The sequence below is a fragment of the Phyllostomus discolor genome, chromosome 9 (assembly GCF_004126475.2).
Source record: "Phyllostomus discolor isolate MPI-MPIP mPhyDis1 chromosome 9, mPhyDis1.pri.v3, whole genome shotgun sequence".
Taxonomy (NCBI): domain Eukaryota; kingdom Metazoa; phylum Chordata; class Mammalia; order Chiroptera; family Phyllostomidae; genus Phyllostomus; species Phyllostomus discolor.
This window is the reverse complement of record NC_040911.2, coordinates 87,149,925-87,174,212: the sequence shown is the minus strand read 5'-3', so window position 1 is coordinate 87,174,212 and position 24,288 is coordinate 87,149,925. Positions and strand designations below refer to the sequence as shown.

Here is a 24,288-nt window from a genome sequence, read left to right as displayed (position 1 = left end):
TCTATAGGGTCTGGCAGAAGTAATGCCTGCTTGAATGTGGTCGTAGGGTAACAATATGGGCGTAATAATTTATAGTTTTAATGTGAACATTTCACCTAAAATGTCATATGGTGTGCTTGAGTGTGATATTATTATGTTACAGAATTACATGCTTATGATTTTGTAATAAAAGAGGGGTGTTATTTGTGCTGGACCCTGTATTTGTTGATATTTTGTTCAGAATTTTTGATGCTGTATTCATGAAGGCTCTGGTTCTACAGTTTTGGTTTTGATATCAGAGTAAATAATGTTGGTCTCACAGAATGATCTGGGAGATGTTCTTTTCTTTTGTTTTCTGGAAGAGTTTGTGTAGATTTGGTATCATTTCTTTTGTTTGGTAGAATCCTGTAGTGAATTCCATTGAGTACTGAGTTTTCTTTAGGGGAAGATTTTTACCACAAATCCAATTTCAATAGATACAGGACTATTCATGTTTTGTTTTGTTTTTTTATGCTAATGAGCTTTGGTAGTTTATATCTTTCAAGGAATTTGTTCATTTCATCTAGGTGATTAATGTATGAAATAATATTTTTTCTAATATTCCCTTGTTATCCTATTAATAAATCCTTAGGATTTGTGATGATCCCTTTGATTCCTAATGTTGGTAATTTGTATAATTTGAATCTTCTCTGTTTCTTGGTTTGTTTGTTTTTTTCTTTATTAGTCTGACTAAAGTTTTACCAATTTTACTGGATTTCAAGAACCAGCTTTGGTTTCTTTCATTTTCTACATTTTTCTGTTCAATTTTATTGACTTCTGCTCTTAGTCTTTATTATATCTTTCTTTCTGTGTGCTTTTAGGTTTAATTTGCTGTTTTTCTAGTGTTGTACCATGGCTTTTTTTTTTTTTTTAAGATTTTATTCATCCATTTTTAGTAGGGAAGGGGAGAGAGAGAGAGAGAGAGAGAGAGGGAGAGAGGGAGAGAGGGAGAGAGAGGGAGAGAGAGAGAGAGAGAGAGAGAGAAACATCAATGTGCGGTTGCTGGGGGTTATGGCCTGCAACCCAGGAATGTACCTTGGCTGGGAATCGAACCTGGGACACTTTAGTTCCCAGCCGGTGCTCAGTCCACTGAGCTACGCCAGCCAGGGCTTTGTACCATGGCTTTTGTTTAATCGTGGGCTTCCAGTGCTGATTTACTCCCTACATAGGTATACCTGATTTCTGCTGCTTAACACGTTCTGTTCTGTTTTTCCCTATGTGAGCTTTATGCTAAAAGCCTTGAAATCATGACAGGCCTCAACTTGGCAAATAAAAAATCTTAATTTCAGTCAGAGACATAATCCTTCCTTTATTTATTAGGGCTATTTCTGCCCATGAAAGTCTGTTGTTTTGACTCTAGAGAGTATAGAGAAATATGAAGATTGCATAGTATTGGAGATACAATATCCTTGGTGACTTTGAACCATAGCAATATACCTCTACTACCATTCCAGATTGGCTTTTCTTTCGTTGCTATGTCATTCTCAGTCTGTGCATATCTGTGCATATTTTTCTTTAGTTTGTGCATATTTGAGTTTGTAATTTTCTCTGGATGTTTTAAGAATAAATAAACTTCTATAAGCCTTTTGTCGATGTGCTAGTTTATTTAATTGTATCCTTAAGGAAATATTTTGAAAGTCCTTAGAAATACCTATTTAGTTAGTACTGAGTTGGTCTTCAGATCTACAGTTCAACTCTTAAAAGAACTTATTTATTTTCATTAAGGCATAATGTACATATAGTAAAATACGCAAACCTTAAATTTACAGCTGAGAGAATAAATTAAAACTTCCACTCGGATCAAAATTCTAAGAAAATTCTTAGTGCTTTGGAAAATAGTAAAAGGTCAGTCCTTCTACTACATTTTATATTCATTAGAAACTCTTATTTATAAACATAGTCTTCTGTTAATCAGCTAACTATAAAACTAGGGGAATATGGAAAAAAATGACTTTCCTCCAGGAGAAAAAGAAGACTCGGGAATAGATACATGTGCTTCTAAGGAGAGGTTGAAGGATTAAGGTTTTGTTTGTTTGTTTGTTTGTTTGATTGATTGTGGTCAGAAGAATAGGTGATTTTGTTAATAATAAAGGATTTCAGATGAAAGAGAACTGATGTGGTAGATGTGAAACAGTAGTTTAGAGACTTGCATGTGGTGAAATGGGCTTGAATCAGAGGAGGGATTTTGCTTAAATATTGGAAAAATCTTTTTGACATTTTCATACTAAAACCCTGAAATGTGAAACTTGCATGAAGTCTGTATGAAAGACTAGCTTTAAAAGTAGAAAGAAATATCTTGTGTTTGTTTAGCCACTAAATTGCCTAGAGACAGGTTTGGACTCTTCCTTCTAGTTGAAGAAATAGAAGGTTCTCCGACCTGTGTCTGATGGCCACAGCATGTCCACTCGGTCGTGTGTTGAGTCTGGTTTTGTTTTCTTTGTCTAGAAGATTAAGATTGCGGCACTACGCATGTACACTAGCTGTGTGAAGAAAACTGACTTCGAGGAATTCTTTCTAAGTAAGTTACTGTTTTTGATAGTTCTGGAAAGGAAAATGAATTTACTTTTTATTTTTTATGGTTTGCTTTTTAATAGGATATATTTTTTTAAAGTCACTAGTGAAATCATTTTTCCTTCACAACGTGTGTAATAAAAGCTGCTAATTTTTCTCTTTTAATAGAATAAACAAAGACCAGAAGAGCCCTATAAATAAAATATTTTAAGAAGTTTGGGGAAAAAAAATCTGTCTAGTACAGTGATTTTCAACCTTTTTCACCTCATAAACTAATTATTAATTACTAAAATTCTGTGGCACACACACCAAAAATACATTTTTTTGCTGAGCTGATCAAAAAATAGATATAATTTTGATTCATTCACACTAGGCAGCTATGTTGTCTGTTGTCATTTCTTAATTTGACAATCTAAGGGAAAAGAGGTCAGTGTCCTGGCTCGATGGTCAGGCGTTGCATGCTTTACAGTGGCACACTGAAAACCGCTGGTCTAGTACTTTGACATTAACACCCCCCTGTCCACACACACATCTTTTTCACATAGTAATATGTACTCATGTGAGCAGACCTCTTACATTCTAGATGTTTTACTCAGCATTTCGATGTGAACTTTTTGCCAATTGGTCCCCTTTTATTTCTTGTTAAAAAATTTTTTTATTGATTGATCACAGAGCGAGAGAAACATCGATTTGTTGTTTTGCTCATTTATGTATTTATTCATTGATTCTTGCATGTGCCCGGACCGAGAATCGACCCTGCAGCCTTGGCGTGTCGTGACAGCACTCTGACCACCTGAGCCACCCAGCCTGGGCCGTTTCCAGTTTTTAATTGTCTCAGTTAATCCAGGACTGTGCCTCATGATTTTTCTTTTTTTTCTGCTGAAGGACCGTTGGGTCAAAAGGCACATATAATTTATTATTTATATCCCATCGATAAGTTGCTTTCCAGAGGGTTTTACTGGCTTAGACCATTGTGAGCCATTGATTGTGTAGAGTATTCCTTTTGATGCTCTAAACCATTGTAGTTATAAACAAATTTAATTAAAGCAGGTACTTGTAAAGTTATTGGGCGGGCTTAAGCTGTTTCCAGTCCCACGCATCTGTTGGGGAGGCTGTGTGTGCGCGGCGTGTCCGTGCTGACAGCCGTCAGCCTCCCAGCAGCAAGCACCCGATCATCTGTACATTGTGTTTTTCACAGACAGAAAATATTCACATGCAGTTATGTTCACAAAAATAAAGAAAGCTAGATGCAGTTTTGGTTATTATAATAACTCTTTTAGTTTTTTAAAAACCAAGTGCAAGTTTTGTTTGTTTCTACTATTTCAGCAGATTGATATATTAGAAATTAAACATATCATACTAAGTTGTGATTCTGCCTTAGTACCCACCTTCCATTTCTTGTGTATTCATAGTGAAGGAATAAAACTTTTCTGTTTTTCTTTTAATCTCAAACAGTTTCTCATTTTAGGAACGATTAATCTGAAAGGAAGAGATTCTTTCTGTATCTGATGAAGAAACTATTAATATTAGGAACTGGATTTTTTAAAGTAGTTAATCCATGAGCTTAAGTATTTTTCAACAGATACTAAAACCTTATCCTCAGACTTCTATTTACTATTTGATTCAATAAATAACTCAGAAATGTATTACAATTATTTTGAAATGATGTTTACTATTTATGTTTGTCTTAGCCAGTCCTTATTATTGAAGATTCTTGAGTTAATGTAGCAAATAATGAGACATTTAAGTTTTGATTTATAATCTTATTGTCAGCTACTTACAAACATAAAAGTTTATAAAAATTATTACTATATATACTAATAATTCACAATTACATGGTATACTTTTATATTTTTTCATTAGAAGTTAAAGAAACCTTGTGGGATAGGAAGGGCTTTTATTCTTATTTTCATTTTTGTCATGTTTCCAGAAACAGTTGAAACTTAAAGATGCTAAGTGACTCATCCAGATTGGGTTTGGCCAGCTTTGACCCTGTGTCATCTGGTTTAAAACCCAGGAATTTTCCCACTGTAACATATTGTTTGTGAGTGGATGTAACTTCAAATGAGAAATTGCGATTCATCCTAATAGTTTTGTATTTTATTATACTTAAATGAGAACTGCCTATGAGAAGTTCTATTAGCATAGTAAACTGATGTTTTTATATATTAAGGTGTGTACACCTTGGTGAGCTTTGTCCTAGCTTTGCCTCTTGAAGTAGTTAACTAGGGAGGTGGCTGTACAGTTTTTAGTGACACCACTCTTGCTTACTTCAGTTTTCCTTGACTATTGCCTTTTAAAATCATAGAGTTCATTTATATTATGCTCCATTGTGGTCCATCTTTGTCATTTGTGGGTAGGTTAAAGTTTAAAATCAAACTAAGCTCTGGCTGGTGTGGCTCACTCGGTTGGGCATCGTCCTGGGAACCAGAAAGATTACCAGCTTGGTTCCTGGTTGGGGCACATGCCTGGGGTGCAGGTTCGGTCCCCTAGGGCGTGTATAGAAGGCATCCAATCGATGTTTCTTTGTTACATCAATGTTTCTTACCCTCTCTTGCTCCCTCCCTTCCCCTCTCTAAAATAAAAAATAAAATAAAATGTTTAACATCAAATCAAAGTGGTTCCAGACTGTGGCTAGGGAATTAAAAAAAGGGAGCCATTCTGAAAAGTGCCATTTGAAGGCAGATAAAGAATCTCTATAAAATAATGAGATTGACTTGTTTTTTTTCATCTTAGAGTCTAGACAGACAGATTTGGGGTAAAAGAGGAGAATATGTGTATTTACATTACACCTTTCAAGTGGTCATTGGTCCTTTGGGTTTTGGTATTTTAGGGCTTGACCTTTAGAGTCCTGAGAGTTTAGTAATTTTTTGAAAGGATGGAGAACTTCAGGTAGTTTATCAGTCTCATCCTCACTCCAGCAAAAGCAAGGCCAGTGCTATTTTACGAAGAATGTGTAAGAATGAATGGTTTACCCACAATGTACTTGTGAGTAAACAACATGTGTTTCAGCCTCCTGGACAGGTCCCCATAGAATGCCAAAGTAGACTGTCATCTCAGAGCCACAGTGTTCAAAGATCTTGATCCAGAGAGCTGGGAACTGTGGGTTCTGGCTGGTGAGACACCTTAGCAGCCCCCTGCCATGCATAAATGAGTGCATCCTCTCTGAGCTTTGCTAGCTGGTCTTTTGGAGACCAGCTCTGTTTTGAAGGGCACTTTGGATCAGAGGTAGCCAATCAGTACAGTTGTGCTTAATTCCATACTGCCGTCTGTAGGCTGTTTTGTGGTTAGGCCCTAACGCATAATACTTTGAGAGGAGGCTCCTTAATGAATGAGTCCATGATTGGAGTTCATCATTTTATTGACACAGTCTTAAATAATCAGTGAGTTTTTCTAAGATAATTGAACCCCTAGAGTTTAAATAACTCACTGAAAAATAACAATAGTGAGTATTTATTGAGTACCTATTAAATATTAACCATTTTGCCAAACATTTTGCAGGCCTTATTTAGTCCTCACAAAAATTTTATAAGGTAGCTTCTCTTGTTCTCCCCATTTTTACAGAGAAGAAACTGAGGCACTGAGAGGCCAAGTAACTTTATTCAGAGTCTTCAAGCTAGTGAGAGGTAGCCATGGTTTTGAATCAGGCAGTTTGACCCCAGAGCCTGCATTAAATAAACAACTGTGTTAACACCAGCGCCCTGTAACAGTGATGAATTTTATCTAACTCAGTGTCGAGGAAGAACGTGCCTCGTCTCAGAAAGTAATGCACTGAGTGTGTGTTGGAGCAAGAGTGTGGTTATGGCAAAAGACTCTACGGCAGGTTTTAACTTTGAAGTGTTTAAACTCATTTCATTGAGCTAAAGAACCTGCTGTGTTTTTGTGTTGAGTGGTCTTGTTTTTTAGGGCTTTACCTTACGGGTTTCTGTTCTGACCCCAGTGTGTACAGGGAATCAGTCATATGCCAGCTCTTTTCCCATCCTCAGTCCTGAGCTGATCCCCAGGAGGGGAAATTGTGACCCAGGTCCAGTTGCTGGCCTGTCTGTCTGTCTGTGCTTTCCAGCCCAAGAACTGATTCCCTCTCTGAGAAAATTGGAAGGGCTCCTGGAGGCTGCTGAGAAGCTTTGATGTAGAGGTAGCTCATTGAACAGATTGTCCTTTAGAAGCAGCCAAATTTCATTTTCCAGATTGAAAGACAGACTTCCAAGAAAACTTTTCTTTTTAATGTTTTGTTCTAGCATCCAAAAAAGACCCAACTTCAGATCCGGGCTTGAGAGTTTCTCATGGCTATTCTTGTTCTAGGTGGAGGGTGGTTGGCCCACTCTCAGATGGCATGTGTCTTAATAGCCGTATGGCCAGCCTTCACCTCCCTCCTGCTGGGCTCCAAGAGGAAGTCCACTTGACAGCTGCTGGGCACCTCCCAGTACGCTCACCAGAGTATTTTGGTGTCACTCTGTGACAGACCTGGACTTAAACCCCAGCCCAGCCACTAGCTTGTTAATATTGTGGCTGCCTGCAAGTTACTTAGCTTTTCTGAGCCCGTTTCCTCATCTCGAGACTGAGAACTTTAATGGCTCCCCTCAGGGTTAAAGTGAGGATTAAGTGAGGTGAAGTACTGACATGACTAGCAGTGGACCTGGCCTGTTGGGCCTTTAGTGAATGTTAGTTTCTGATGTTAGACAGGCGGTTGACAATTAAGACCACAGTGCCTGGAATCAGGCAGATCTGAATTTGTTCCCACATGTCTCATGTCATAGCTGTGACTCCGGGCAACTGTCCTGATCTCTCTAAGAGTCAGTGTTCTCACCTGTCAAATCGGGACAGTATCGATGCCCACTTCCTAGGACTGTCGGGAGGACTCACTGAGTCAGTGCGTGTAAAGCGCCTCCTGTAACACAAAGTAAGCCCACAATGGATTACAGCTCTATATCACATTGGTGTGTTGGTGTGCCGCCCAGGGGTCCCGCCCTGTGTTTTCTCTCCCACTTGCTATCATTTAGTATGTTGCGTACTTCCCTGTTTCCTGAAAGGCAGAAGATACCACTTATTTCTTGAGTCATCACTCCAAAGGACAGATTCTACCCAGCAATTCTCTTTTTTCTTTATCCCCTTGCTTCAGCTTTTCCGCCCTGTCATGTACTAAGGAGGATATATTCAGTGGGGGACCCCTCACCCAGCCAGAGGCATTTCTCAGAGATCTGAGATGCTTGGATGCCTGAGCACTGACTGACGTTGGGTATCTTAAACCGAGGAGAAGGGAGTCCTGCCCAGTTTGGTCATTCCCGGAGGTGATAGACAGCCTTTCGTTAGAAGTGGTCTGCTTTCTTACTCGGCTGCAGGTCTGCAGAGCCCCACTTCTTCCTTCTGGTTATTTATTTGGGGTGAATCATTCAGTAACACACTGGGTCACCCCGAAGAAGGACGACAGGAAAAGGAGACTAGAAGAATGTAGACTTCCCAGCGGGATGCAAGTGAGAAAGCCTGTCCTTAATAAGTGAGGTAGGCAAGGTGGTGTCTGCCTAGTTTTCCAGAAGAATTTGAGACCAGGATGGGAAAATAACAGAATTACATGGAAGTTGGAAGGGACCGTGGAGATCACCTTGGTCACATTAGACGAAGTGAGAGAACTGAGGCGCAGGGAGGAGAATTGATCTGCCCAAGGCTGCGCGGCATGGTGGTGGCCGGGCTGGCACCGGGAGGCTGGCTGTGTGACTGCAGTCGGTCCGCTTCCACCCAGGGGTCCTGCCCCCGTGGTTTCCCGGCCTGCCCCGCCCCGACAGTACCAGCACAGAGTCCCGTCACTGCCGTGTATTTTAGTTGAACAAATTCCTACCAATATTTAAAAGATATTCAATATTTCTCCTCTAAACCCGTACATATTTATGCTTTATTATTATTTTCTAGGGTGTCAGATGCCTGATACATTCAACTCATGGTTTCTCATAACTCTTCTTCATGTCTGGTAAGTGAGCAATTTCAGTGAAGTCACCAAATGTATTTTTTTTTTAAACGTTGCTAGCTTGAAATGTATAGCCTTCAGCAGGGCTGATTATATGAAATGGAAGTTGTTCGGGCATTAAAAACTGTTCCTTTCATTTTAATAACTGGTGTCTTGAAGCACATTTTTATTAAAAGGTCAAAGCATAGTCCCAGAAAGAAGCTAATATTTGTAGGATTTTCTCAAGGAACACCTAACCCAGGGAACAATGCTATCAGTATCTCGAAGAGGCTCCCTGAGCTTGGATGGAAAGTTCTCTCCCTTGGCTGTTTTAGGAAAGTTCACATTTACGTAAAAGTGGTTTGAATTGTGAGAATCCGTGGTCATTTCATTGCTGGTCATCAGAAACCTATAACAAATTATAGCGCTGACATTTACGCCTGCGCCTCTCAAATGTGCATACAGGTTAGATTCATGCCAGGGTTGTTGCATGTAAAAATATTTGACACCTTAAACAGTATATTTTTCTTCAGCTGCAAAATAAGTAGCCCAAAAAATTAATTTTTCATCTAATGTTACACAGTATTAAAGGTCAGAAGGATATAGGAGAGACATTGAAGTGGGGGCTGGGGAATGTATTTATTGAACTGCCAGGCCTTGGGAAAGTAAATTCTGGAGAACCAAGTTTACTACTCTGGCCATAGTCAGTACCTGAGGAACGTGGGGCAGGGTTGCCCTGTCAAAAGGACCCTTGTTTGAGGCTGCCTTCCGCTGAGCTGTGCATCACGGCCTGACTGCTATATAAAGACTTTTTGGTTTTGATCACCTCTGAAATATTTCTTCTTCTGAGCTCAGTCACTGAGATTGGCTGAGGGACCTAAGGTGGCAGTTCATTTTATGTTATTTTTTTTTTCCTCAGCTGGTAGTTTATTGAGTGCACACTATGTGCTGGGCAGTTCGCTGGAAATTAGCAGCAGTTCTAAGAAGCTCAGAGTCTGGTGAGGGAGATAAGACATGTGAAATGGTCAGCTATAAATCAGAATGGCGCAGTCCCATGGTGAATTTGATGAAGTAGTGCTTGTGGGAGCACAGAGGAAGCTACAACGATCAAAAACTTCACCAGTTCTACCTATTTCTTTGAAATGTGCTATGCCTTTTAGCCAGACAGCTGAGAAGGCAGATTAGCTCCTGTCTGCATGGTGGAGGTTAGGAAAGGCTTCGGGGAGGGAAGCTGGGTATACTGAGAGAAAAACTACTTTTTTAAGAGGGGAGGACTGCAGAGGTGGCCCTGTGGAATTACTCACTGGAAAGGTGGGAGGGTTGAGAGGCTAGGCTGTTCCCAGAGGAGCTCAAAGATAATATTCAGAGGCTGTATGAAAGACTCTTTATTGCCCACATAGTTAGAGGTATCAGAGTGTTAGAGGGAGTGGATGGCAAAATAAAATACATAATCCCTGTGACCACATCCCAAGGTCAATACCTGACTAATAGCAGCTGAGAGAACCTTGAAACTACTTGCAGCTCTTTCAAGTTGACCACCGTTTCCAAACGTGTCTGCCGAGTCTTCCGTGCTGAGGTTGGTTTAATTTCTCAGAGGAGTGGGGAGTACCACCACCAGCCCACCAGTTAAGTGGGAGGAGAGAGGCTGTCTGCTTCAAACCTACCCTTGATCTCCCCTTCACCCTGCCTCCCATAGTCCTTATGATCTGCAGGCTTTGGTGGAATGAGTCACTAGCTTTTCAGTTTGAATCAGCAAACTCAGATTGAGAACCTACTATGTGTTAAGGACTATGGGGCATTGGAGAGAAGGATTTGACATGGTTTGCACCTTCAAGAAACTTAGTCTAATGGAAAACAGATGTGCCCTTGCTGGTGTGGCTCAGTGGATTGAGTGCAGGCCTGTGAAATAAGGGGTCGCTGGTTCGATTCCCCATCAAGGTACATGCCTGGGTTGAGGGCTAGGTCCCCAGTAGGGGGTGTGAGAGACAACCACACATTACTGTTTCTCTCCCTCTCTTTCTTCTTCCCTTCCCCTCTAAAAATGAACAAAGAGGGTCTGTGTGGTAGAGGTCACATTTGAGATGTACCATGAAGGGTGAGGAGAATTTCTGTCAGAGAAGAGGGGGCATTTCTTCTGTCAGAGAAGATGGAATATCAGGAGCAAAACACAGATCATAGACAATCACTTAAAAAGTGAAATAAGCTAGACACAAAAAGACAAATACTGTATCATTTCACTACATGAAGTACCTAAAATTGGCAAACTCAGAGGGAGAGAAAGTAGATTGGAGGCTATCAGGGACTGAGAGTAGACAGGAACGGGGAGTTATTGCTTAATAGTTAAGGGATTGTTTGGCGTGACGATAAGTTTTAAAAATAGATAGTGGTGATGGTTGCATAACATTGTGAATATAATTGGTGCCACTAAATTGTACACTTAAATGGCTAAAATGGTGAAATGTATCTTTTATGTATTTTACCACAATAAAAGAATGGGGGTGTGTGTAAAAAAAAACAACATGAATATTTAAAGGGCAGCCAGTTGTCTGAAGTATCTGGGCAGATTTGTGGAGGAATGGATGGGGAAGGGTCACCAGGAAGGTCATTTGGGACCCAACTGTGCTGTGATCCCCAAGAAAGCATGGGGAATTCTTGTCTTCTAAGGGATAGGGGTGTTAGGAAGAATAATGGATCCACCCCAAGTCTGTGGAGAAGCTTTGTCCTTCCAGCCCTTTTCTGTTGGCCTGAAGCCCTGAGCGGGGAGACTAAGGGATAGTCCAATTCGATATTACTGGACTCAGTGGGCTTGCTAGAGGTGTGTAGGGACTGAAATGCCTCCTGGAGGCGGGGGTGTGGGGGGGAGAGGCCATAAGGCTTAGAAAGCAGTCTTTAGAGTAGGAAGAATTCCCAGTCCCTCCAAACCCCCCACACCACCTAGGAAACAGAATGCCCTGACAGTGGGACTTTCCAGAGAGCTTGCTTGGGTTCCCAAGAGTGACTCTTAGAATAGGGGCAGGATTCCTTACATCCTGTTTGTTCCCTGGAGGAGGGGTTGATGTTTCCATTATCCTGTCTGCTCTGTCTGGTTCCCAAGTTTTTCTGTGTGTTGGGATTTAGGACGGGGACCCCTCCAGAGGGCCCTTATCAGTTGTGTATTCATGTGAACTTGCAGCTGCAGTGACTGTGTGTTCTTTGTCTTGGCTGAACAATCTCAGTATTGACTGTAGCTGCCGAAGAAGTGCTGAGAGAGGTTGCTGTCCAGCATCCCCACAAGGACTTGATAAAAGCAGGCCCCCTCCTCTGTCCCCTCACTTGGTCAGCGGTGTCACCATCTGTTCAGGCGCTCACACCGGAAACCTGGGGGTCCGTGACCTTTCTCTCACTCCCTTCATCTGGTTGGTTAGTCACCAGTCACCAACTCAAAGGTTTCTATTTTTTAACCATGATCCTTAGGAACAAATGCATTTTACTTTGTGGCCCAGAACATACACATGTGTCTGATACAATAGTTTTGTAAAACTTATCCTTACAAGGTCAGATAATCTCTGATATTTTCTATTCCATTTGAATTCATTTTAAACAAAAATTCAAGATGTCGCCCATTAAATTGACTTACTGGGTTATAAGCAATAGCACCTGAAAACTGGTCTTCGGCCTGCAACTACCCTCTCCCTGTGCCAGTTAACTAATAATTAATTAAAGTTGCTCAGTGCCAATTGGATCAGTACACACACACATAATCCTTAATATTCTCCATTGTTTTCAGGATAATGCATGTTTCTTAGCACAACATTTACATCCCACCAGCCATGCCCTCCTTTACTTATCTTCCTGGTGCCGTTCTAAGTACCAGTACTGCCACCACTCCTTCCTCTGCAAGAAAAAGAAAAACTGTACAGAATTTTCTTCTGTCTAGAAGGACGCCTTCCTCTCCACCTGACAACTCCTGGTTTTCATTCATTATGCGACTCAGATACCGTCTCCCCTTCGCAGCCTTCCCTTCCGTCTGATGGCAGGCAGGCGGTCCCCGTTGTGTTCCCGCAGGAGTTTGGGTGCCTGGGTTACAGCACCCACCACATGGCGTTTCTGTATTTTATTGTACATGTATCATCAGTCTTCCTTGTGGATGGTGACACCATTGAGAGCAAGAATTACTTTTACTACCTTTTTAGAAGAAGATTTTATTTCTTTATTTTTATAGAGAGGGAAAGGGGGGAGGGAGGAAGAGGGGAAGAGAAACATCTGTTGGTTGCCTCTCGCAAGCCCCCAACTGGGGACCTGGCCTGCAACCTGGGCATGCACCCTGACTGGGCATCAAACTGATGACCGTTCAGTTTGCGGGACGGCACCCACCTACTGAGCCACACCAGTCAGGGCTTATTACCTTTGAAGTAAGATATGAAAATGAGCTACTTCTTTTCCTCAGTCCTGTCTCTTACTCTTAGTTTTTATCAGTAAATGTTTATAAAACAATTGATGGCCTCAGATCTGACTTGGCTCCTGTGGCAGTTGGAAGTGCCCCGGCCATACCTATTGACCAATCAGGTGACAGCCACAAAGCTCTGCTTTTGGAATTTATGTTGGTGTTGTAAATGTTAATAGATTTGTCATGGAATACTAGTACCTTCTAAGTGCACAGATTAATTTTAGAAAATGCAATGGAACAAGTAAAATTAGACTGTGCCTATGAAGGAGGTGGAGTAGAGAGAGAATAAAATGCGGTTTGTATTTTAAAAAATTATTTTAAAGTTGTGTATTATAAATACTATAACTCCTAAATCCTTTATAGATATTACCTTTTATTTATTTACATATGTTATTTCACACATTCTTACAACTAGTTTGTTTCAGTTTTAAGTATGAAGACTCAGAAACTTAGAGAAGTCAGAGAACTTGGCCAAAAACCTAGTTAGCACATGGTGGAGGGGAAGTTTAAGTGTGGGTCTGGCCACCTCCAAGTAAGTATCAAGTTGTTTTCCTTATTGGTAATGAAAACTACCAAAGTAACTAATTAAATGATTATTTATTAATGTCCCAATATTTAATATTAATTGACAGTAGCAATATTTAATATCAATTAATACTGTTACTTTATTAAGTACATGATTATTTTTAAATCCATAAAATTATAGCATTTCCCCTGTAATTGAACCTACTGTACACAGAAGATTTGTTCCCTGCCCTCACAGGGCTTAGGGTTTGGAAGAGAGACGGTACACAAATCATTAATAAAATACACCTGGGACAGGTGCTCTGCACGCAGGAACGACAGGGCTCTGTGGAAGTGGAGGGGCACCTCAGTCAGTTGGGGGTGTGGGTCAGTCAGGGAGGGCATCACCGAAGAGATGACTTCCACACAGACATCTGAACGGTGAGCAGAAGTTAGCAAGACACAGTGGATGAAAAAGCATCCCAAGCAGAGGTACCTAGTGGTTTTCAAGCTGTGTGTGTGTGTGTTGTTGTTGTTTTTTAACCAACAGAGTTTTCTTTCTTTATTTTTGTAAATGAAATTTTACGCTCAGCTACAATGCGTGAGAGTACTGGTAGATGAAAGAGTCGCTGCCCGGGTGGGAGTGGGAATGACCGGCTCACTTCAGGTCTTCACCGCGTGCTCACTGGTGAAGGGCCCTTCCACAGCCCCATGGAATCTGAGAACACAATCTAAAAATCACGGAGCTAGTCCACCCCCACCCCCATTTTACAGATGGGGAGACAGTTTGGCCAGTTTTCAGGGATTTGTCACAGTCCTGTTTATCAGTAACGGAGGATCCAAGGCACAATTCCAAAGCCGACTGTGTGAACTGACTCTTCCGCAACGCTTCCCCTCCTACCAGAGGGTCCCTTTTGGTGGTCCTGGGGGCGACAGAGGTTTCTTCCTCTGAAAATGAAAGGCATAGCACTGACCCATCACCTATATAAAACTGTGTTTCTTGGCACTTACTGTCTGTGTTCTGGGCAGCAACAAGTAAACCTGAAAGCAGTACAGGGTGATGAGTGCACTCAGCAGACACACAGATCTTACGGGAGCACAGCGGGGAGGAGGCTGGCTTCCTGGGGATGGTCAAGGAAAGCAGTCGCATTGGCCTCTGGGGGTTGGAACTGGAGGACGTGGGGTCTTACGGAGTTATCAGGAGGGGAAGAAGTAATAGTTAACTGTGTTCTAAGATGTTGCAAGTGAGAAAGATGAGAGGATGATCACTAGAGGGAGAAACGGGGCAGAGGGAGCATTTTGTTATTTTTTATTTTAAGGTGGGATAACTCTGAAATGTTTTTATAAACCTAGGGGAAGAAGCCTTTGGGAAAGAAGAGAAGTAAAGTGTGGAGGTAGGAAGGGGTTGGAAAACAGACTGGTTCCAGTCTCAGTCCAGCCAGAGAATGGCCCTGGCAGACATTCCCGGCCTTTGCAAGAGGGCTCTTGAAAACCACCGCTGCAGTTTGATGTAGCTGTAGGGCTTTCGAGCTCACGCTGGATTCCAGCAGCTCCAGACCTGCTATATATGGTGAGCCCTGGCCATGTGCACATCCTTTTTCTCCCTCCCCCAGCCAGAGTCGCTCTGTTCCAACACCCACACATGTAGCTTTTTGCCCAAACCAAAGGCCTCTGCAGCATCAGTTTACTAACATTGCATAACCTGCGAACGCCGGTACCTGCTACCCAGGAGCTTGTTCTTTATAGTGGATTTGACAGGCGGGCCTCAGGCCAGGTGTAGTTCTTGGAGGGGGCCCTCTGTCAGGTGAGAAGGCTTCAGGAAGTGCCTCACCCCACTTGTCTGTTTGCCCACAGACTGTCTCATGGCCTCTGTGCTCCCCACATAAAGGTTAGGCTTCGTGGGGAGGGAGTTTAGGAAACCAGGTGGAGATAGCCATGTACACAAGCCCCGGGAAAGGTTCAGTGTGCCAGCTCACAGATAAATAAACTTATTCATTAGCACACTGCTGAGGCTTGAGTGTGGCCATGTAGGCTCTGCTTTCCTGGCCTCAGGTGGTGGCACAGTACGGGAAACAAGCTACGTGAAAGTCCCCTTTGGATTCCTTCGTAGCAGCCAGAATGACAGACCTGCCCAAGTGCCCACTACTTTTCGTTTAACTCAAAATCAGGTCCACTCTGAGCAACTTATAAACTACCACGAGGGAGAAACAAGGCCAAAACACAACTGGCATTGTCAGAAGGCCCAAACAGAGCGAGACAGGATGCTCAGAGCTGCCAGCACATGGCAGGAGGTCAGCGTCAAGAATAACAAGAATTCTTTTCTCCCCGATTTAGGCAGAGGGGAGGAGAGCATGACTAGGAAAGGCTCGTTCCTTTGAACTCTGCAGGCCATGCTGTCTTCCTCCTTGTCTGATCCAGCAGGAAGAGGCTCTGGGAGCTGTGCTTTCACAGAATGGGGGGGACAGCCAATGCTGACACTGTGCTGGGAGACTCTGGCTTGGGAGAAGAGGGGAAGGGAAACTCAGGCTTCATTCTAGCTGTTCTTCACCGCCGTATGACCTTGTTACTTAACTGCCTCAGAGCATGTTTTGTCTTCTGTGAAATGGGACAGTTAAACTAGATAGGTGGTTAGGTAGATTGGTAGGCATAGTGAATGCAAACGTATCTTACAGTGACAAGTCTCATATTAGAGGACTTAATAAATGGTAGTAATCATTATTATTTGCCATAATGCAGAATTCATATCTTAACCCTTTCTGTTTTGAGTTTCTTGGTCAGTGAGTATTTCTTCCCCTTTCCCACCTCTATGCTTGACTTTTGGAGATATTAGGGAGCAATTAGACTAGGGTTTGAACACTCCTTTTTTTTCTTTATTTTGCTAGTTGGATTATTTGCTTTCCTTATATGTAAAAGAAATCAGTATTATTTATGAGCCACTGGAATCACTGAGAAGCAAGGATAGTACTGTGAAGCTTAAAACTTCAATAATAAATTGTAGGTTTAAGAACATTATCAAACTTAGGAAGGTAACTGGAAAGTGGATTGCTCCAAACAGAGAATAATAGTTTGTGCAAAGATTAAGTCTATACTCAGAGTAGGTGCTTAGTAAATACTCGATAAGTGAATGATTAATTATTTAATGCAAGAATTTTTATTACCATATTGTCTTTCTCTTTTTTAAATATTCACCCATTATTATTATTATTATTATTATTCCTTACCTGAGGATATGTCATTAATGAGAGAGAGAGAGAGAGACAGAGAGAGAGACAGAGAGACAGAGAGAGACAGAGAAGGAGGAGAAACATTGATTCATTGTCTCCCATATGCGCCCTGATTGGGGTTCAAACCTGCAATCTAGGTATCTGCCCTGACCAGGAATTGAACCCACAACCTTTTGGTACATGGAAAAATGCTCCAACCAACCAAGCCACCCAACCAGGCCCAGCCTTTTGTTGTTTTTATACACTTCTTCTAAGTAACCAGTTTTCATTTGAAAATATTTTTGTTGTCTTAATCTAGGTTGTGTCTTTTTAAAATGGTTTTTATAAATAGACTATGTTTTTTAGAGCAGTTTTAGGTTCACAGCAAAACTGAGCAGGCAGCTGTCTCTTTCTAAAGTTTATGTTGCATTCTTAAGGGCAATTTTTATTATGTTTTAGCATGAAAGTCCCTCCTTTTCTATTCCTCCCAGAACAGCTCTGAAATTATGAAATTGAATCAGCAACAAAATGTAATGTGAGCTCTCCACATTTAACTTGTTACGAGGAATGCATCCTTGATGTGAATTGAAGTAGAGCTTACTCTGTTCTCTTATTTAAGCCTAGTGTTCTCAGTTGTTGTGGGACAGTTTGTTTGATGACTCAGACATTATTGTTGTTTGGTCAGGGCCTGTGACAAGTGTTAGCTTTGTTTTGCAGTGGGTACGAGGATGGTCAGATCTTTCGTCTTGTTCACCATTTTGACTTTGTTTCACTCATTTTGCTTTCACCTTCTAACATGCTTTTGTAGAAACATTTTCTGGATGAATCAGGAGGTCCTGATAACTTTTACTGATTTTGGTGTGCTGTCTTCTTTGAGTTGCACTGGGTAGGTTTGCCCTCCCTGTTGAACCTCAGTGGCTGTTCTAGTTTTGGGGTCTGTTTTAAATGCATTTTTAGTTTCTTTCCTGTTAGGCTGCCAGGAGTTACTTTTTGTTGTTGTTGTAGTTATGCTTGTCTCCAGCTAGCCAGTCTTTTCCCTTCTGATAAGGTGTTTCTAATGTGATGCTAGTTTTGAAACTTAAATTATGCTTTTGTGGGGATTAAATAAAAAATTGAGTAAATAGATTCTGGAGGGTTTCTTCTTGTCATTAAAGAAGGTAGGAAAACAGTACAATTCTGAGGTCAGGTTATCAGGGTTCAGATCTCCTTTGACACTTACAAGGTTTGTAACTCTGGGCAAGTTACTTCTCCAAGACTCAGTTTCCTTATCTGTAAGATGGAGACAGGAAGAATACTAGCCTAATAGAGTATTATAAGGATTAAATGAAATAATGCTTCCAAATCACAGCACAGCGCCTGGCACGTGGTTGTGTTAGCTGTTAATTATAGCACTTGTTTATTTTTGCTACTAAGGATTTTTTCCCCTATTTCTTAGTCATTTTTAGAATAGGTAACATTGCCAGATAAGCTGAATTCAGCCTAGACCAGATGTTACCATAACGATTGCTATGTAAATTAGTGGAAATCTATCATCTCTGGCATCTAAGAAAAATGCTTTCACTGGGGTGACTGTGGTATTTGTGGTTGAAACAGTTGGAGTTGAGATTTCTTCACCCACATTTTTTGTAGCAGAGTAAATATATTCTCAACGTAAGAGCAGTGTGTGTAGAATACCACCATTGTGGAAAATGGGGGAAAGAAGGCTATCATTTACATAAAAAGAATACGTATTCATTCATATAAGTTTGTGGATTATATTTGGAAAGATGCCTAAGAGATGACTAACTATGGTTGTCTTAGGGAGAAGAACAGGGTGGCTGGGGGATGTGGGTAGGAAGGAGACTTAGTTTTGAGTACCATGTGCAAGTGTTACCTATTTAAAATAATAAAGAGGTAGGAGTAGACTGAATGTGTAGGCCACAAGGTCAGGTGGCCTAAGAATTGACCTTCGGCTGCTTGGTCTGGACATCCCAGGCAGCTGACTATCTAAGATGTGGGCCCCGCCTTCTGCAGTGCATTTTCCTTGAAGCAGAAAACACAGAAGTTCTGCACAACAGGACTACTTTCTGTCCTTAACTACCTAGAGAGTTTCATTTACAAGCTCAGGGTAAAAATTAGTTGAGCTTTTAGTTAGCCGAGTGTGGTGCTAGTGAGTGGGCAGCTCTGTGGGTTAGCATCGTATTTTCCCATCGAGCTCATGGGAATCTTCATTATACTCCCTGCTGATGAGAAGACTGATTTTTTGTTTTGATTTTATAACTTTAGTTATGTGTGATTTATTTGAAAGTGTTTTGCATCAAATAAGTGACTATTGAAGTAATTAGGTACAATGTTTTAGGAGTAATTAGAATTTGTCCTTCTTTCATTTAGCAGGCTTGAATCCGTATTTTCTAAACTGTCAGTATCAGCAATAATAGGTACAGTTTATAACAAATTTACTGGTTGTGTAACAATCTTTGCTGGTCACATAGCTCTTTTTTAAAGATATTATTTATTTTTAGAGAGAGGGGAAGGGAGGGAGAAAGAGAGGGAGAGCAACATTGATCAGCCGCCTGTTGTACACACTGTGACAGGGCACCTGGCCTGCAACCCAGGCATGTGCCCTGACCAGGAATTGAACCTGCAACTTTTTGGTTTGTGGGACAACACCCAACCAACTCAGCCATGTTAGTTAGGTCTGGGCTGGTTGTGCAGCTCTTAAACGGCATGTGCACACTTTAGCTTATACTTCTGGATCAGACTGTTCTGAATACCATAGTTCAAATAAAGTAAATATTCACTAAGTAATTTTTCAGCTCTGGTGACGTTAATGTTTGATTACAGGGTTGAGGCTGGGAAGAAAGGGTTAACTTCTCAAGAGACTCATCTGCTCTCAATGCCAAGGTGCTAATGTTATTTATTACACCCCTTCTTCAGTGGCTCTCCATTGTCTACTGAATAAAGTCCAGACTTCTTTAGCATAGCGTTTCAAAGCCTTTTATGACCTCGCGAGCATATTTTTCTGTTTCCTAACCCTGCCCTCCCACAAAATCATTGTTCCTTTAGGTTGTTGAGCTCTTCCTTTGCCCTGCTTATAATGTTCCATCTACTGGAAATTCTCTTTATTTTTTGTCTCTACCTGTCCAACTTCAGCTCATCTTTCCACGCCCCAGGTATAATGTTTCATTTTCCACGAAACTTTCTCTGTTCCCGCTCAGCCAAAAGTAATCCTCTCAAACCCTTTTGCACTTTGTACTTCTCTTGGGTTACTTACCGTATTCTCTTGTAGGGCTAATTGTATATATGGCAGATTTGGTCTCCCCTGGGAGATTAACTGCGCCTTGGAAGCTGGGCCCTTTTTAGTCATCACTGTTATTCCCAGCAGCCTCCAACCATTACTGTTCACTCACACATTAGGAGCTCAGTTAATGTTCATTGGCATCTTGAAAGTATCTTCAATTTGCTTTATCTTTTCAACCCAGATAACCCTTTGAGCCTGCTGTTATCTGTAGGGGCTATAGAACAAACAGCTCCGAAACAAAAAACACTTTGCCTGGTGTTGATATAGTTGGTAAGTTTATGGCCTGAGAAAATCTGTGCCTTTTAAACCTCAGAGGGCAGGTGTATTAACAAACTACAGAATTTTCAAATAAATGAAGAATTCCATTACCTCACTGTTGCTGTTGATGAATTGGCCTCTGACGACACTTAAGCATCAAAACACACAGCTCTTTTTAGGTGAGAGGCTGACACGAGTGGTTTGATTAACTTCACAAAAAGTCTTATGAAAAGAACTGTTGAACTTTCCCCAGTTTGTTTCTGCTCGGAATATGCCCTATATCGTAAAAAGTGGCCAAATCTTTTTCCATGACCTGTTTTTTATTGTCACAAAATGTTATTTCTAGGGCACAAACTAGGTTCAGAGGCTACACATTTAGAATCACAGAATCAGCGAATCCCAAGGTTGGAAGGGACATTAGAGATCAGGTTGCCGGGCAGCTGAATTCCCACCACGCATTTATTTGCCCTTCAGAAACAGGCCATTTACTTTTCGAGGTCATCCATTCCATCATTTGGATATTTAAGAACTCCTGTTAGAAAGTTTTGCTTTCAAAATTCAATGCTGAGTGATTTCTTTCTCTTTCTGTGGCCCTCACATTAGTTCTGATTCTAACTCTTGGACAGTGTAATCACTTTGCTATAATATTTAAGGCAACGCTCCTGTTTTTTTCCAGGTTAAATATCATAGTGTTCAAACTATGGACAGAATTTCAGGTAGTCTGATCTGTGCTGAGTTCCTACTTTATCTCACTTAAACCTCACTTTATGCATTGAAGATAAATTGTATTTCTGTTACTGCATCTAAAATTACATTAATTTGGGGACAACCTCACCCCTCTTGCCTCCCTTCAAACATATGCTGTTACTTAAGCCTGTAAAACGTTTTCATACATAGGTGGGTATGACTCACCTATGGTGTACCTCTGCAGTTGTTCTTCAGGCCGAAGTGCAGGACCTTAGATTTACTCCTGTTCAAATTCGTTCTCTTAGATCCAGCCTGTTAAAACAGCCTGTTGAAGTATTTTTGGTTCATGGTTGGGTCATCCAGCATATTTGTCTTCTTGCCCAGCTTCTTGTCATCTGCAAATTTGATAAGTATGTTTTCTTTTCTCCATCTTAGTTACTAAAAGAGATGTTGAGGCAGGCCAGGCTGGAATCATTCCATTGTACCATGCTATTGCTAGTAGATGTTAATGGGCAGGATTAATTCAGGGAGATAGAATTGTCAATGTAGTCTGAATATTCTACAATAATCACAGGAATTGTCTTTAGGCGAGTGATCCTGATGTCGCTGCTTAGTAACTGTTTGATGAGACAAATAGAAATTTAAGTGTGGTTATAGAATGAGATTAGAACTAGCTTGGAAAGTTGATGACCCTGTTTATATTCTTATATATCATTGCATATATTATTGTATTTATTAATAAGATGTAATTCTTGTATTTTTATGTAAGGTCTTAAGCAGAGGGAGCCCTCTGGACTGATTAAAGGCAAGGTGGAACAGGGGAAAGAGCCCTAAACTTGGTCCTGAGTTTAGTCATTTATTTATTTAGTAAATATATGTCAAGTGTCTACTGTACTTAAACCCTGGAAATACAATGATAATAAAAAACCAGCCTTGATATTTGCCTTCAATGGAGCCGCATTCTAAGGAGGGAAACAATTTGATAATTACACAGATGAAAGCATAATACTTTCTGTGATTTATATTCTGGACAAGTGCAAGTCATATTTAATTTAAAAGTTTCTATTAGCTCCCTTAAAAAAGTCAAAAGAAAAAAATGAACTTAATTTTCATAATAGGTTTTATTTAATGCACTATATCTGAAATAATCTTTCAACTTATAAACAGTGTAAAAGTTTTGAGGTATTTATATACTTTTTCTTGAATTAAATTTTGAAATCTTAAACTTACACCCATCTCAACTTGAATTAGCCCTTTGTAAAGTGCTCCTGTGGCCATGTGTAGCCAGTGGCTTCCATACTGGACAGCACAGCACTGTACCCACCTTTACGGGCTGCTCTGTGGTTGGGCAAACCACTTGCCTTCTGTAGGGCTCCCATCTTCATCAGTAAAATGAAGGTTTCAGACTGACTTATCTTCTACAAGTCGTTCCCTCCATGTGTGAGGGAGCTTCCGGAGCTTTTCTGAGTAGTGCGTACACGGGTCTGGGTGGTGCTCACACGGGTGTGAATAATATGAACACTTATGATTTATATACTTTATGGTATCTGTTACACCTTAGTAAAAGTCTTTTTTTGTTTTAGATTTTATTTATTTATTTATTTTTCAATAGAATCTTTATTATAAGATTTTATTTATTTTTAGAGAGAGGGGAGGGGAGAGAGAAAGAGAGGGAGAGAAGCATCGGTGTGAGAGAGAAACATTGATCAGTTGCTTCTTGCACACACCCTGAGAGGGGACTGAATGCACCACCCAGGCATGTGCCCTGACCAGGAATTGAACCAGCGACCTTTCACTTTGTGGGATGATGCCCAACCAGCTGAGCCACACTGGTCAGGACATCTCAGCAAAAGTTTTTAAGAAATTACTTCTACTTCACACCAGTCAGAATGGCCATCATAAACAAAGCAACAAACAACAAGTGTTGGAGAGGTTGTGGAGAAAGGGGGTCCCTAGTGCACTGTTGGTGGGACTGCAGACTGGTACAACCACTATGGAAAGCAGTTTGGAACTTCCTCAGAAAACTAAAAATGGATCTGCCTTTTGACCCGGCAATTCCATTGCTGGGACTCTATCCTAAGAACACTAAAACACCAATACAAAAGAACCTTTGCACCCCGATGTTTATAGCAGCACAATTTACAATAGCTAGGTGCTGGAAGCAACCTAGATGCCCATCAGTAAATGAATGGATCAAAAAACTATGGTACATTTACACAATGGAATTCTATGCAGCAGAAAGAAAGAAGGAGCTCCTTCCCTTTGCAACAGCATGGATGGAGCTGGAAAGCATTATGCTAAGCGAAACAAGCCAGGCAGTGAAAGACAAATACCACATGATATCACCTTTAACAGGAATCTAAACAACAAAACAAAAAAAAAAACTAGCAAAATATAACCAAAGACACTGAAATAGGGGATAGTCTGACAGTGGCCAGAGGGGAGAGAAGAGGGAATTTCAGGGGGGAATGGGTAGGGTTTACAGGAACAAATTTGGAGGACACATGGACAAAAACTAGGGGTGGGGGGTAATGGGGGGAAGGGGGGAGGGTTGGGTGGGTGGGCTGGAATGGGAGTAGGGGGGAGAAAACTGTACTTGAACAATGATTAAAATAAAAAAAAAAGAAATTACTTCTAATGTTTTTATTCTGTGCTCTGCTGAAATTGCTCAGATGAGCTGACCTTCAGTAGACATGTATGATGTGAAAAATGCAAACAACCAGTGACTCTTTATGTCTTCTTCCCACCCAGGATGTGCCTAGTCCGGATGAAGCAGGAAGGCCGGACTGGGAAATACATGTGTCGTATCATAGTTCATTTTATGTGGGAGGATGTCGAGCAGCGTGGCAGAGTCATGGGGGTAAGTGACTGCTGTCGGACGTGGTCCTGGAAGCCCCAGTGAGAGGTCGAGTTGAAGTTTGATGTATTCTAGAATGGCCTTGCTTTTATTTTATTTTTCAGTTACAGTTTACATTTAATATTATTTTGTATTAGTTTCAGATGTACAGCATAGTGGCAGACAATTGTACACTTTATAAAGTGGTTCCCCCTGAAATTTCAAGTACCCACCTGGCAACATACATATAAGGGGGGACCCCAAAAAACCCGAATTATCTTCTGAAGGGTAGGTGCCTTGTAGTATAGGCTTTTCCTACTAGGTGAGTATTCTAGGAACCCATCTGTACCAGCTGGTGGTGTGAGAGGCTGCATTTGGCTTCAGTGAATTTTTTGAAGACTCTTTCAGTGTGTTTGCCCACTTCATGATGAGTGATGTGGGAGCACACCTGCCCACACCATGCTGAGTATTCAGCAGTTTTTGACCAAAACCAGCATGACCTCTCCATATTCATCTGATCTCACCCTGAGCAACTTTATTTTTTTTCCCTGAATGAAAAAAGTCCTTACAGGGAAATGTTTTGCTGATATGGAAAAGGTGAAACAAAAAACAGCAGAAACACAAAAA

The 24,288-nt window shown here is 41.1% G+C and overlaps 1 protein-coding gene across 2 annotated transcripts in view; it reads left to right on the top strand.

Annotated features, from left to right (window-relative positions):
* LOC114506643 (ubiquinol-cytochrome-c reductase complex assembly factor 1) overlaps positions 1-24,288 on the top strand; it is a 99,570-nt gene that overhangs the window by 27,387 nt on the left and 47,895 nt on the right. For both annotated transcript variants that reach the window (XR_004899383.1, XM_028524430.2), the window contains exons 5-7: positions 2,464-2,536; positions 8,434-8,491; positions 23,577-23,685. Coding sequence is in view for 1 of the 2 variants with exons in the window: in XM_028524430.2 (XP_028380231.1) it covers positions 2,464-2,536; positions 8,434-8,491; positions 23,577-23,685 (240 nt within the window). In the remaining variant the exon portion in view is untranslated. The remainder of the gene's footprint in view (positions 1-2,463; positions 2,537-8,433; positions 8,492-23,576; positions 23,686-24,288) is intronic.